General features: G+C 40.6%; 1 protein-coding gene across 21 annotated transcripts in view; it reads left to right on the forward strand.

Moving 5' to 3' along the window:
• LOC140739994 (receptor-type tyrosine-protein phosphatase S-like) overlaps positions 1-14,320 on the forward strand; it is a 469,315-nt gene that overhangs the window by 288,141 nt on the left and 166,854 nt on the right. For all 21 annotated transcript variants that reach the window (XM_073068765.1, XM_073068749.1, XM_073068746.1 and 18 more), the window contains 2 exons: positions 10,733-11,005; positions 11,930-12,511. In XM_073068765.1, coding sequence (XP_072924866.1) covers positions 10,733-11,005; positions 11,930-12,511 — 855 coding nt within the window. The remainder of the gene's footprint in view (positions 1-10,732; positions 11,006-11,929; positions 12,512-14,320) is intronic.

Below are 14,320 nucleotides of genomic sequence, written 5' to 3' on the forward strand. Positions count from 1 at the left end.
TATGTTGAATTCTTTGTGTCTGCCTGTCCTTGCGCTTGCTATTCTGCACTGCTCTTCTATCTTCCAATTGATTAGATTACACCTTCAAAACTCTATGCCCCATTCAAACCAGTTAGCTTTTGCACTGGGAGGAATGCAACGGCTGTCTTTGTGTCAGTTTGACCTGTGACAATAAGGCATTTCAACCAAAACAAGAGGTTAGTCACGCTCAGCACCTTTCACTTCTGTCCTACAACTACTGGTCTCCAGTCCCTCTGCTAATAGAGCCCAGTGACATCTCAAACTCTCCGGTCCTTGATCGGAAGTGTGCTTTCGAGCCGCTCAGATCTCCTTTTACTGTGTGCTCCAGAAATGTGACAAATTCCATTTGAGGCCACTTTGAGCGAGTACTCTATTGCAAGGTTATCCCATACCTATGTTCAAAGAGCTTTGATTTCTTAGAAGTCTGAAATATTGGTTCTAGCATATATTCTCTCTTGTCACATCTATAACTCAAGGGGGTGGAGTTTAATATGTGCATATGAAACTAAAAAGAAAAAACTTCCCTTTTCAGTGGGTTGGTGTAATCTAATTGTAGTAATGAACTGGAAGATGCAAATTATTGTGGCTTTTCAACATTTTGGCACAGATTACAGCTCTTGCCAAAATGGCGGATAATCTGTGCCTTCTTGCTCATTGGTGCTTCGGTGTCTGGTGCAGTGTAGCTTGCCCTGTAGAGGTTAATTTGGTGATGAAGTTCCTCTCCTTCCTCACCCTTCCCTGCCACCACTTGTCCCTCCCTGAATGTACTCACTGTCACATTCTTCTGTGAATCAGGGCTCGTAGTCATCCAACCTAGCATTGCCACACCTCCAAAGGAATCGTCTGAAATACTCTTTATTCTCTTCCTCTCCCAATTTAAAGCAGAATAAGCTTACCTTTTATTCTTTTGAAAGATGAACACTCGCAAAACACAACTGAAACTGATGGCAGCTTCTTTCTCTCGGCACCTTAATGTTCTTCCTCTCCTCCATCCTTCATTAAGCCCTTCCCTAGGGCTTGGATGTAAACTTTATTTAAAAGGGATTGGACATGGGCATCAGAACAGCAAGTCCCAACTCCATGAACTACATGGCACGACATATGTTGTTCTGATAGATTTTGCTCATCATATTGCTGCCATAATGGTACACAATGGAAGTTAACTTTTGGACTTCAGTAACCTGGCTTCTGGGCACAGAAAGTGTATTCAGGAAGCACTTCATCACATCGGCTAGAAATATCCCAAAATATCACACGTGTAACAAATCACTTTGATGCCCTTTAGTTGTAATGCTAATTGCAAAAAAATACATAGAAAGATCCCACATACAGCATTGTATTAATGTAAATTTGCTGGTGTGGGTGAGGGAAGAATCTCGGACACGGAATTTTCTTTGAAACGGTGGGATGTTCAGCATTCACCCATGCAGGCACATAGGACCTCAAGTAGGGCAGAGACTGAACATGCAACACTCCCTCACACCTACGCTGAAAATGTGAAGTTAGGTTATTTATGCAAAAGCTGAAAGCCCTGGTAAAGGTGGGAATAACATCAGCTGCCCATACATTAGGTGTTTTTCCAAGTTAAAGTCTATCATCAGAGAATATAAATGCCTTGAAAATAAGCTTTTTACAGCAGCAGTACATTTCAAATATAAGTTAACATATATTTAATTTGACATAAATTATACAACACAACAAACGTAACAACATTAGTGCAAGTTGACAGAGAGAGAAAAAAAGAAGTTCCAGTTTTTCACTTTGAAAACCAGTTATATCACTTGTCTTCACGTATTGTCTCAGTGGATGTGTGCTGCCAGGGCAGGTTTCATTCAGGAGTGCGGTCCATTCAGTTCTTCCACAGACTGCATCCTAGGGTAAACCTTGGGTGAGCTCATCTTCTAGTATCTCTGGGTAGACTAATTGTCACATGCAGCCCTGTCATACCCGATTAACTCCGGATAAATTGCTTTCCTCAGGCTCCATTTTTTTTCCACAGCGCAGCATGGTGTGACATGACGATCCTTGAACATCTGCCATTGTAGTCAACCTATAATATGTGATCTGTTATATCTCGAAATTGAGTGACATTTGTTCATTAATTTTAGATTTTCTCCAAAATTGTAAATAAATGGAATTCTATTACAAAAGTAAAATTTGTGAAGTTGCTAAATGTGGATTGCAGAATCTACAAAAAGAATTTTAATTCCCAAAAACAATTGGGCTGAGTTGAGGATAAAATACTAGAATTTGAAAACTGCTCCCCAAACTCCTTCTAACTCCAGGACATAACAAAGCAGAAGATTGGGACAAAGGTAGGCTGCAGTTGTCAGGGCATGAGTTCTGTGCTGAAATGTTATAGTGTGTCTGGTGGGCTCTTAACTACCATAACTACTTTGGCTGTTGGGCTTCCCAGACCTTTTGGGAAACCAGGCAGCTCAAGAGAATTGGGGATGGCTTCAGGGAAACGGAAAATCACTCTGTTGCTTTTGGCTCAGTTGGAGGGAGAGTACATATCTCCATATTTTAACCTGACACTCCATATCTTCTAGAGGATGTTTGTCCCTCAGGGACGCCATCACAGGCTTACCCTAAGCACACCCTAGCAAGACCTGTTAATTGGTCTGTCTTGTCGTAAAGTTGGGAATGGGATCCCACCGATGTAACAAACTCACATTCTATGGAGTTAAAACATCATAAACTAAAGTTCAAACTGTCAAAAAAAAGTGTTGTATCAACTAAAGTTGTCCCTTTCCACAGCTGCACAAGCCATGCTTGTCAATTTTAGGCCTATCGTTATACTTCTACAGATGCAACCAGGGAGGACTGGCAGGTCTCCTTAAATTTGAAGTTAAGGTTACTTGCAGAGTCACATGGGATGCATTAGGATTTGTGGCTAAGATGTGTCATTGTGTAGACAAGGCAGACTCGGTCCAGAGTTGAGGATGCTGAATAAGGTAGACTTTCTGTAGGAATACCTCAACAAGTCATAATTGTCAACTTTAAAGAAAAGACCCAACAAAGAGCTATTCCCAAGGCTTTCCCAAGGCTTAACAGGATTTTGGCAAAAGACAAAAGGAGGCTTAATATAACACTATCATTAATTGGAATGGTTAGCTTCATCCTTATCTCGTTCCCCAAGTGCCATGATAAATTGGTTGATGTCTCCAAGAGTAATGGAAGAAATTTGAAAGAATGACTAAACACAAGTTATTTTGGATCCACTCCGCAATTATTTTGAAGCTCAGCTCCAAAAGGAAATCATGTTATCCTGTTGCAAATCAACTTCACCCACATGAAAGCAATTTTACACACATTTCCTCAGTGTCAGATGGGAAATTTGTCTCCTTATTTCTTAACTGAATTCTTCTCCTTAGCCCAAATAAGGTCAACAATGGTGAAACAGTGATATTTTCAATCTCACTTTCTAAAAATTATAGTGCTTATTTATTCAGCAGGTTTACTAAGCCCATTACCCTGAAAATGTTATGTATAGGTCCAATGTTCTAATTACATTCTTTGTCTCCACTAAGAACTGTGAGCTCCTATGACCTCAACATAATTTCCCATGTGTGCCTTGAGTGCTTCACCCACGGAGGGATATGCTCGGTCTGGGCTCCCTATGCTTGGGACCTTTCCAGACTGCTGCTGCCAATCTCTGCCACATCTTACAGTTTACTCCCTAAAAAGAGAAGACTTCATCTGCTTTTCTTAAGTCAATAGGATCAAGCAACATGAGCATGGCAAATTCCCATTCTTCAGGATTCTCCAGAATCATTCTACATTCATATTTTTACAGAGACCTCTTCTCAGACCTGCCTACCTTTAACCCTTCAACCTCTCCTTATTCCACTTTGAAAATGAATATTCCTCCTATGAGTACTGTTCTTCACCAGCCTATCTTGATCCTTTCTGCACCTTGGACACGTTCATCTTCCTATTATTGCAGCTTCTATTCATGCAGCAGCACTCCCTTGTAGCTGGAAGAGTGCTAGTCACCATTATAGAATAAACCTTAAAGCAGATGTGGAACTGACATCTTCAGATTCATTATTACTGTGGGGATACTAACATCTACTATATTTTTTTCAGTTAACCTCAATTTTCCTGTGGCTTCTACAAAGAATATTAAGTGACTAACTACACAGCTCTAAAGCAGGCAAAAATGCATGACATTATTTCTAGACTCATGTCATCTGTTCTCAGTTTACAGTTGCCAATATATTTAGTGTCGTTGAAGCTGTGTAAAAATCCAGCTGTAATGTTCTCCTTAATTTATTAGAATATTGCAGCTCCAGCCAAAGACCAAGAAATTCTATTTGACTCCAAAACAAGCATAAAGACATCTGTGAAACTGCATGCCACAGGTGCTAAAAATGACACTGACTGAAAGAGAATTTCAAACAATATGGCCTTCATTTTGTATTTAAAACAAACTGATATTGTGTTAGTGGAGAGCTTTTCTGGGGCCAGGTAATCAACTGTGCTAAATGCTTTTCAAAATAAGAAATTTATTACCTTCAAGATTTTAGCAGGTCTACCTAAAAAAAGAGGCTAGCACAATAGTTTGTCAAACAACTGAGCACAAACTGAAGAGCTATCCTTTCTGGAAGGGACAGTTTTATAAGTACCTTTCTCCTCATATCCTTTATTTAGTCACTAACTGGGGTAATCTCATAGAGTAATGTATGGTCTGTCAACTTCAGATTACATACCAAATGTCAATAACATGAGCTCTCTGCTGGAATAAGTCACACACACCAGGAAGAAAGGAGATTGAGGTTATTAAAGAGCAGTCATCTCAATTCCAAGAAACTATTGTAAGAGCTCCACTGGACAGTGTCTTTAGTTATTTCAGCAACGACCTTCCTTTCCTCATAAGATCAGAGATTTGTTGAGGCTTAAATAGTGTTAAATAACATAGAAAATCCTTAGATGTATGAAGAAATCCATGCAAGCCAAGGACCAAGTTCAGACCTGGGCTGATACGTGGCAGATAACTTTCATGTCACTCAAGTGTTGAGCTATATCCATTTCCTTAAAAAATGCCCATCTTATTACTACAGCAACAGGGTTTCCTTTGCTCAATCCAGCACCAAAATTTTCCTGGGTTCGTCATTGACCGGCAACATCATGACAGCATAAGTCTATAATGGAACTCAGAAGATAGATTTTTCTCAGTGACAGACACAATTCATGATATATCAAAGGCTTTTCTCCACCAACAAGGCTCAGTACAGTGGAAGGTTCATTGTAGTGCTAAAAAGTCTCAAGAAAAATTATTTTCCATAATAGAAGATGAACTTGTTGGCATTTCAATGACTACACTAAATATTTACTTCCTTCTTTACTCTGGACTATTCCTGTTGTACTATATCTATACCAAGTACAGAATGCACTGTGACAGCTTGCCAAGCATTCTTTTGTTCTGTAGGGAAGGTACAATCAATGCTTGGGAATTCCTCCATCTACTTATTTTCTGTCCTTGGAAATACATAGTGATTACCTCATTAGCGCTGAGTTATTGTTCTACCTAACTGAATGAGGAACCTTCCCAGAAGGCATGCAACAGTTTAAGAGGCAGTTCAGAGCAACCTCTTGAGAGAAAATAGGAATGCTGGCCTTGTTTCGAATAGCCACGTCACATAAAAGATTCTAACTGTACATATCTACATAGCCACAAACACAGGCACCTGGACAGATGCATGACTGTGGAACACAAGGTTACATATACACTGCCACAAAATTCTTCACATGATTGTGCGCATGGATCATAAATGCACATTTACACATCCACATGATGACACTGAAGACCAAACAGGCAGCCACTGGGACAGAACACCAATTGACATGTTTATCCTTAGGAACACACAAATGCTTGTACAATCACAGACCTGTGCAGAGATGAACCTTACTATTTCAACTCACGTTCTTCCCTCGTTAAAAGCAGAGGGAGAAATTAATTAAAATTAAATACTGAGCATAAATAATTGAATAATAGTGACAACAGCTGAACAACAAAATCTGCACTAGTTATCTTGTTTGGTTGTTTCCCGTTAGTCTAATCTGTAGGTGGGGGAAAGAAGTTAATTGACATATTCTCTGATACTTTCATTACCCCCTTAAAATTCACTACAGTTGGGGAGAAAGAGTTTTTTTACTGCTACAGTAAGCTCCTTACATAGACCAGTTCCAGGCCTCCTTTGTGTTTTCCGCAGTATTACTCCTCGTGAGGTAGTTGGGTTTCTTCTATGTTTTGCAAGTGTATCTCTTTCAGTTTCTCCACTCGTCTTCCCTCCCCCACTGCCATTTTTTGAAGTTCTTTTCAATCTTTGGCCACGTTAGTTGTTTCCCTCAAGCCTTGATCCACATGTCCCTCGAGTCTCAATCACAAAGAGATTGATGGTGCTTCTCTTTAATTTATGCCAGTTCTGTGCCCCACCTACCCCTCCTCAATCACCATGGTAACTCGGTGTTTGCATCTCACATTCGACCTCTACGTCTCTTTGCAAACTGTATCTTGTACGTGTAAAGTTCCTGTAGCCTCTCCCATCGGTGCTTGCTGGTGGTAATAGTCCAATACAAAAGATGCAAGGGCCATGTGGCTTTGCTGTGGCTGTCCGTTGAAGGACTGTCCGCTTGCCACACAGTCCACTGCTAATAAGCCAATCACTTTTGACGTCCATGTTGTATCTGCAAGAGGATTTTAGAGATGGGAGAGGGTTTTGCATCACCAGATAGATTTGGAAATCTTGTTCAACTCAATGCCACCTTATAACTCATTGGTATGCCTGAGCCTAGTTCTCATTAAGTACAACTTTGTCTTTTATTTGTGTTATCACCTACAATTAGAAAAACTAAGTCCAACATTTGTTGAGGAATCCAAGGACTAAAATGGTTTGAGAATCTAAAATTGGTTATTTTGATCATTTGAGAACACTGAAACAAACTCTGCCCATTCCAAATGACAAGCAGTCTTTGAGAATCTACTACAATAGTGTTGAAAAATCCATTCTCTGAGATAAAAATGATTTTATGTGGAAATATGCTGATATTTCTTTTTGACCTTATCATGAACTAATGCTCCTTTAAGTTACTCAAATAATGGAAAAGTAAAACACTGGGGGCAAAAATAGATCACAGGTGCACTCTTCCCCAGTCAAAGATTTTTTTGCCTTTCTCCTCACTTGGATTACCCTGAGCCATATACTGACCCTGGCTGAAAAAGTGGGGAGAAACTCTCTTGGTGCTGACATGAAAGCTCTTTGACAGTGACTTAGACTTTCCTTACACCAGTCCTACAAAGGGTTTGCATACCCTGAAGTTTTGGTCCAGGATATAGTTGGTTCTTCACACGTTTCTGGGCTCTATTTATCACCTGACTATAATTATGTACCCAACCGACACAAGGAGCCATAAGAACCATTTTACAGAGAAAATTTATTCCAGTTTTTTTTCTTCCTTCATCCAGGATATTAATTATTTCACTCTATTATAGCACATAATGTTAGACTGGCCAAGAATGGTAAAAGGCTCTCCTAAGGTGCATTGAGTTTGGACGGCAATCAAAGTTCAACCCCAATGGGAGTCAAGTTCTCTGTCACTTACGACAATAGCTTATCCAATTAAAGTGACTAATTGATCATCTTCAAGCAATGTGACTAACTTAGCAGTCTGGTGGCCATTAGTAATCTGCACAAAGGGCAAAAAAGCCAATATTGTCATCCATCTGTGGAGGCAAATTTGAACAAGTCAATGCAAGGGATTTATTTTGAAAAAGTACAACATTATCAATTACACATTGGCAGGCCAGCTTTTGGCTTGATATTTCTCCAATAACCAGGTGACCAGCTCAAGCCACTTAACTAGTTGCTCTGAGCATCCATTTTGTACAGGGCACCATCACTGCCAAACAAAAATTCTAGCTTTCAAAAATGAAAAGGAGACTAAAGAGGCTCCTCTACCTCCTTCTCCACACTCCACAATTTTTTTTACTGTGGTCAAATTTAACACTGGAGAGAAGAAGGAATAAAACCACACATGATTTTGAGAGACTGTTGTAGATGGAACATGGACAAACAAAATCTGCCATATTGGTGGCACTTTATGGGTGAATATTTAGGAGCTGGTGTGAAGTGGCATGCCATTTTGATTTAAGTGTGCAAAAAAAAGAGAAAAACCTGAGAGCAATTTACGCGAAAGCGTGGGACCTCTCCATGTTTATGATTCTGTGCGTTTCTTAAAGTGGGCCTGTACTTGTGGATCGGGAATGTGAGTGTGGCACAGGCCTAATATTGGTGCGTGTAATACCTGTGCCTGAACAGTTCCCCCTGTTCCCCCTCTCTCTTTCTATCTCTCTCTCTCTCTCTCGCTCTCTTTATATCTCTCTCTTTCTCTCTCTTTTTTCTCTTTCTCTCTCTCTCTCTTTCTCTCTGGCTGTCACTACTGGCAAGTCCTTTTGTAACCCATTGCCTTGCCTGTGTCTGCACGAGAGCCTCCAGTTCCCTCCCCCTCCCCACCCCGCCCTTCCTTTCCCCCATATGTTGTCCATGCCGCGACTCTGTCTCGTCCCATGTGCATCCATGTCGACTGTGTAAGGTCTTGAGGCTGCATCCACTTCCAAGCAAAGGAGATGCACTACCTGTTGGTGTAGTCAACATTTCTTTTATACTTTTTATATTTTAATTTTTTATTACTATTATTTGTTTTTTAATTTATTTTCCTGCCAGGACTGCTGCGATGTGACAATGTGAGCCACCACATTCTGTCACATCTGCTGGAAGTAACGCAGCATTGAAGTGGGTCCCTCCCCCAATCCGTCTGGGCATGCTAGCGATCCTCCAGTTATATATTCCTATGTGCATATATATATTTATATATCTCTCTACCTTCTGCATGGTGTCTGTGAACCGATAGATGCATCTATTTGATGGATCCTTGTAATATCTTGAAAAGGCTTTGTACAGTCAATATATCTGCACCACAAAAATTTCATTAGTGTTTCTCATCTTTATTGTTCCCAGGCAATTGGACTCATCTGATATAACCAGTGGTCACATTTCATTGACTGTTTTCTCCTGTGGTTGGTCACCCAGCTAAACCCATTCAATGCAAGCGGGTTGGCTATGACTACCATTTGGCCTTGACTACCAGTTGTCCACAGCTGTACAGGGTTTGCACACAGCTGAAGGAGATCTGAGCCTTTTGTGGGTGGATAGGGTATGGGGTATCACAATGGATAGTTTTCACCAAAGCTCCATTGGAAGTGCAAGTAAGACTCATTAAAGGTGTTTTTTTTCTTATGTGGAACTTTGAATCCTTTTTCCATTGAGTTGAGGATTAATGAAATCAGGCACCCCAAATCATTGCCTCAAGTCTTTCCGATCCTGTTATTCATTTTTGAACACAAATTTTGAAAAAAAATACATCTTGCCACAAAATGATATTTGATCAATCAATAAGGCCATGGTTTTGAACATACTGCTTTTTTTCTGCAAGAGTGCACTATAATTTGCTTGAAATCTCTTTAAGGAAGTTTGTAGAAAACCTCATCCAACAGAGATAAAACAAATACTTGGGCCATTGGTGTTCCTGTAGCTCCGTTACCCTAAACTAGAAGGAAAAATTTTATTCCTTGACAGCAATAAAACAGATTAGTTGTTGACAATGACATTGTTCTTAAGAGGAAGGGCAGTGGTGACCAATGATTAGTGCAATAAAATGACATCCATAGATTTTCTTTGATTATAATGACCAATATGATAAAGATTACTATGGGTAGATCGCCAGAAAAATATCAAGATCAGCAGTGTCAATTTTTTATGGTCATTTTGGTATGGCTGATCAAATGATGTCATCTAAAACTGCCAACAGAGGTGCAAATGGAATTTCTTAGTTGCTCTGTTCGCAAGGTTTTAGATATTCAGGAAATGATGGAAATGACATAAGTGTATTGTGCTGAAGTAAGAGATCAACATTGACTACATTGATTGGAACAGCAGAGAGGAAGGACTGAATGGCCTATTTCTTATGTTCCTCTATGATGTCCATGTGAAACCACAATAGAGATGAAAGTCCATCAAAATTGATATGAACTTATTGATAGTTAATATAGCAAAAAATTATACTGAAGATCTTGAGGGGTGGTTGTCACAAGGATCACTGATGTGCTTTGATAGAAAAAGTATATTTCTTTTTCAAATTGTCCCTTTGTGAAAAATGTAAAATTATACATTTTTTTAGGAACTGTCTTTTCTCAATAATGAACTATTTCCATTTTGTATCATATTATTAAAATGAATAAGGCACAAATTCATTGCTAAGTGCACTTGATCAAATCTTTTAGCAAATGATCTGAAGGTTATTTTAGATTCCCATCTCCTGTATCTGTCCTTTTGCAGAACAGTATGATCAGCCCCAAAGCACATTATCCCATGGCAAACCAATGACTGAGAGCTCTGCCTGTGCCTGCTTTTCTTGAATTCTCAATCACACAGCCCATTCTCCTTCTTTAAGAAAACACATTTAAGATGAGAAACTAACTAATAAATTTTTGTGTCTTTCAATGTGCTGTGATGGGTCTCAGACTGGTCACTGAACACTTGTGCTACGAATGTGCTTTCTGTGGACTCATTTTGTTACTGTGCTGTGTCTCAGGTGCTGCCAACTCTCATTTTCTTGCTTGTTGTTACCTTTCTGTGTTCTGCCCCAGTTCGGCGTGTTCCACCTAGGTTCTCCATCAGTCCTCCATTGAGCCAAGAGATCGTGCCTGGTGGGAGTGTGAACATCACGTGTGTTGCTGTGGGTTCCCCCATGCCTTATGTGAAATGGATGCTGGGAACTGAAGATTTGACCCCAGAAGATGACATGCCTGTTGGCCGCAATGTTCTAGAACTTAACAGTATCCAAGAGTCTGCTAATTACACCTGTATGGCAATGTCTAGTCTTGGAATAATCAAGACAATGTCACAAATTATTGTTAAAGGTAATTGTAAGAAGGCATTTGTGTAGCTTGCCTCCTATGACCATTGCAAGACACTCCAAAACAGTTAAAAGTGACTGAATTAGTTTGGACGTACAGTCACCGGGAAGCAAGAAGCCATTTGAGACACAGGCATTTCAAATCAAATCAAGTAAACATTCAGCCAGTCAGTCAGCATCTGCAGTGAGATAAATGAGATAAGGTTTCAAATTGAAGATCCCTTCATCAGAACCATGAAAGAAAGTGAAAAAGTTAATTTTAAGTTGCTGGTAAGGGTCATGGGGAAGGGTCGAGAGATGGATAGGACATAGGGAATATCACTGATGGAGTGTGGTCAGAGTTGCCATGGGGTGAGTTATTAACAGGACAGTTAAAGGGTTCAAGGAAGTCTGAAGTGTTGCAAATTGGATTTCTGGATGTACTACTGAAAATGGAAAGAAAGTGAGCCAATATCACAGATAGCCATCTTGTAGCAAAAATTTCCAGTTCTGATAGACAGAAAGAGAGAGTTATTGGTAATTAAAGAAGTCAAATTTAATAACCATAGTGAGCTGTATAATATATTTTTGTGATGCTGGAATAGGAGAAGATATTGATCAAACATTCCAGGATATTTCCCAAATGCTTCAAAACAGTGCCATGAGAGGGCAAGCGACATTCCTTAAAATTTGGCCTGAAGACAACACTTCCACCAGTTTTGCACACAAACATTACCAGAATAGAAATAAGTCTGGGTTCGGTGCTTAAAGCTCAGGAATAGGATTTAAGTAATAAGTTTCTGATTAAAAACCAGGGGTGTTCCTGCAGGGTCATTCGTAGATTCAAAGATTACACTGATTCTCCGTGGGGAAGGGTTGGACTGTGAAATAATGCATCAAACTTCTCAAGGATATTTTAACCAGTATGTCTAACTATTGATGCTTACAGCACTACCAAAGCCCCCTGGAACTCCGATTGTAGTGGAGACAACTGCCACCAGTGTGACGCTAACATGGGATTCCGGCAATCCAGACCCAATCAATTACTATATTATTGAATACAGGCCCAAGAATTCTGATGTCCTCTACCAGACCATTGACGGCATCCAGACCCTACGCTATAGCATCGGCGGACTGAGCCCTTACTCTGATTATGAGTTTAAAATCTCTGCTGTCAATTCCATTGGTCAGGGCCCATCCAGTGAGATAGTGGAGACTAGGACTGGTGAGCAGGTGCCCTCCAGCTCCCCACGGAATGTCCAAGCACGGATGCTGAGCGCGACGACCATGCTGATTCAGTGGGAGGAGCCGGAAGAGCCGAACGGACAAATCCGGGGGTACCGGGTCTACTACACTATGGAGCCCCTCCAGCCTGTGAGTAACTGGCAGAAGCAGAACCTCGATGACAGCCTCCTGACAACTGTGGCCAGCTTGATACCACAGACAACATACAGCGTCAAGGTCTTGGCTTTCACCTCTGTTGGGGACGGTCCACTCTCGGCCGAGATTCAGGTCAAAACTCAGCAAGGAGGTGAGTTGCTCAGCAAGCAGTTGAAGGTCATTGGGTGCTTTTCAATATCAAACTGATGGACCGTGGGTCTTAATGCCATATCGAGATCCCCACGCAATATGCTGTGTTCCTGTCATTCATACAAGTTTCCTAGAGTGTGTTTTCTATTTTCTAGTAGCAGTCATTAACCATTTAATAAGCATCCCCAAGGTGGACAGCTCTGTTGTTTCCATTCAGGACAGTGAATCAACTGGTCATCTTTGGAAAAGTGAGAGGATATTGGTATTTGGTGTTGGCTTATTATTGCCACATGTACAAGATACACTGAAAAGCTTGTCTTGCATACAGATCAAATCATTACACAGTGCACGGAGGAAGAATAAGGTAAAACAATAATAATGCAGAATGAAGTGTGACAGCTGCGGGGAAAGTGCAGTGCAAGATCAGAACAAGGTAGACTGTGAAGTCAGGAGTCCATCTTACCAGACAAGAGTCTGGTAACCGTGGGGTAGAAGCTGTCCTTGAGCCTGCTGGTAAGTGCTTTCAGTCTTTTGTATCTTCTGCCCAATGGGTGAAAGGAGGAGAGAGAACGTGCAGGGTAGGTGGGCTGTCTGCTTTCCTCAGGCAACAAGAGGTATATTTGCATAGCACATCAGGTATTAATAGTAAAGCTTATTCAAATCACAGTCATACAGCATGAGAAATGACCCTTCAGCCCATCATCTGTGCACACCCTTTCATCCATTTTCATTAATCCCATTTGCCTCTATTTGAACCACATCCTTCTATGCCTTGCCTATTTACGTGACTGTCTAAATGCCTCCTAAATGTAGTAATTGTATCTGATAACACATTTAAGATATCAACTACACTCTAACCCTTGAAAAATACTTTCAAATTCATTCCTCTCACCTTTAGCATTTCCTTTCTTGTTTATGATGTCCCTAACTATGGGAAAAATAAAAGATTTCGACGAGCTATACTACTTATAAGACCATAAGACATACAGCAGAATTAAGACATTCAGCTCATCTAGTATTGCCTGCCATTCTCTCTCCATTCTCAACCCCATTCTCCTGCCTTCTCCCGGAAACCTTTGATGTCCTTACTAATCAAGAACCCATCAACCTCTGCGTTAAATATACCCAATGACTTGGCCTTCACAGACATTCATGCAATCCACGCATTTACCACCTTCCTCATCTCTGTTCTAAAGGGACATCCTTGTATTCTGAGGTTGTGCTCTCTGGTCCTGGACCCCCCCCCCCCCCACCCACTATAGGAAATAACCCCTCATTCTTCTAAACTCCAGCAAGTACAGGCCCAGAGCCAAGATATGTTCCTCATGCATTAACTCTTTTATTTTTGGGATCATTCTGGTAATCCTCCTCTGGACCATCTCCAATGCTAGCACATTCTTTCTTAAATAAGCTGTCCAAAACTGCTTACAATACTCCAAGTGCAGTCTGACCAAAGCCTCAGCATTACATCCTTGCTTTTATATTCTAGTCCTCTCAAAATTAATGTTAAAATTGCATTTGCCTTCTTTACAACCAACTCAGACTACAAGTTAATCATTAGGGAATCTTGCATGAAGAATCCCAAATCCCTTTACACCTCTGATTCTGAACTTGCTCCCCATTTAGAAAGTAGTCTATGCCTTTATTCCTTCTATCAAACTGCATGACCATACACCTCCATCATTCAAAACATTGGCATATAGATCGAAAAGAAGCGGTCCCAACCGTGGCCCTTGCGGAACTTCACTAGTCACTAACAGCCAATCAGAAAAGGCCACCTATGTCTCTTGTGTTCTTATACATTCAGTGG

The sequence above is a fragment of the Hemitrygon akajei genome, chromosome 16 (assembly GCF_048418815.1).
Source record: "Hemitrygon akajei chromosome 16, sHemAka1.3, whole genome shotgun sequence".
Lineage (NCBI taxonomy): Eukaryota > Metazoa > Chordata > Chondrichthyes > Myliobatiformes > Dasyatidae > Hemitrygon > Hemitrygon akajei.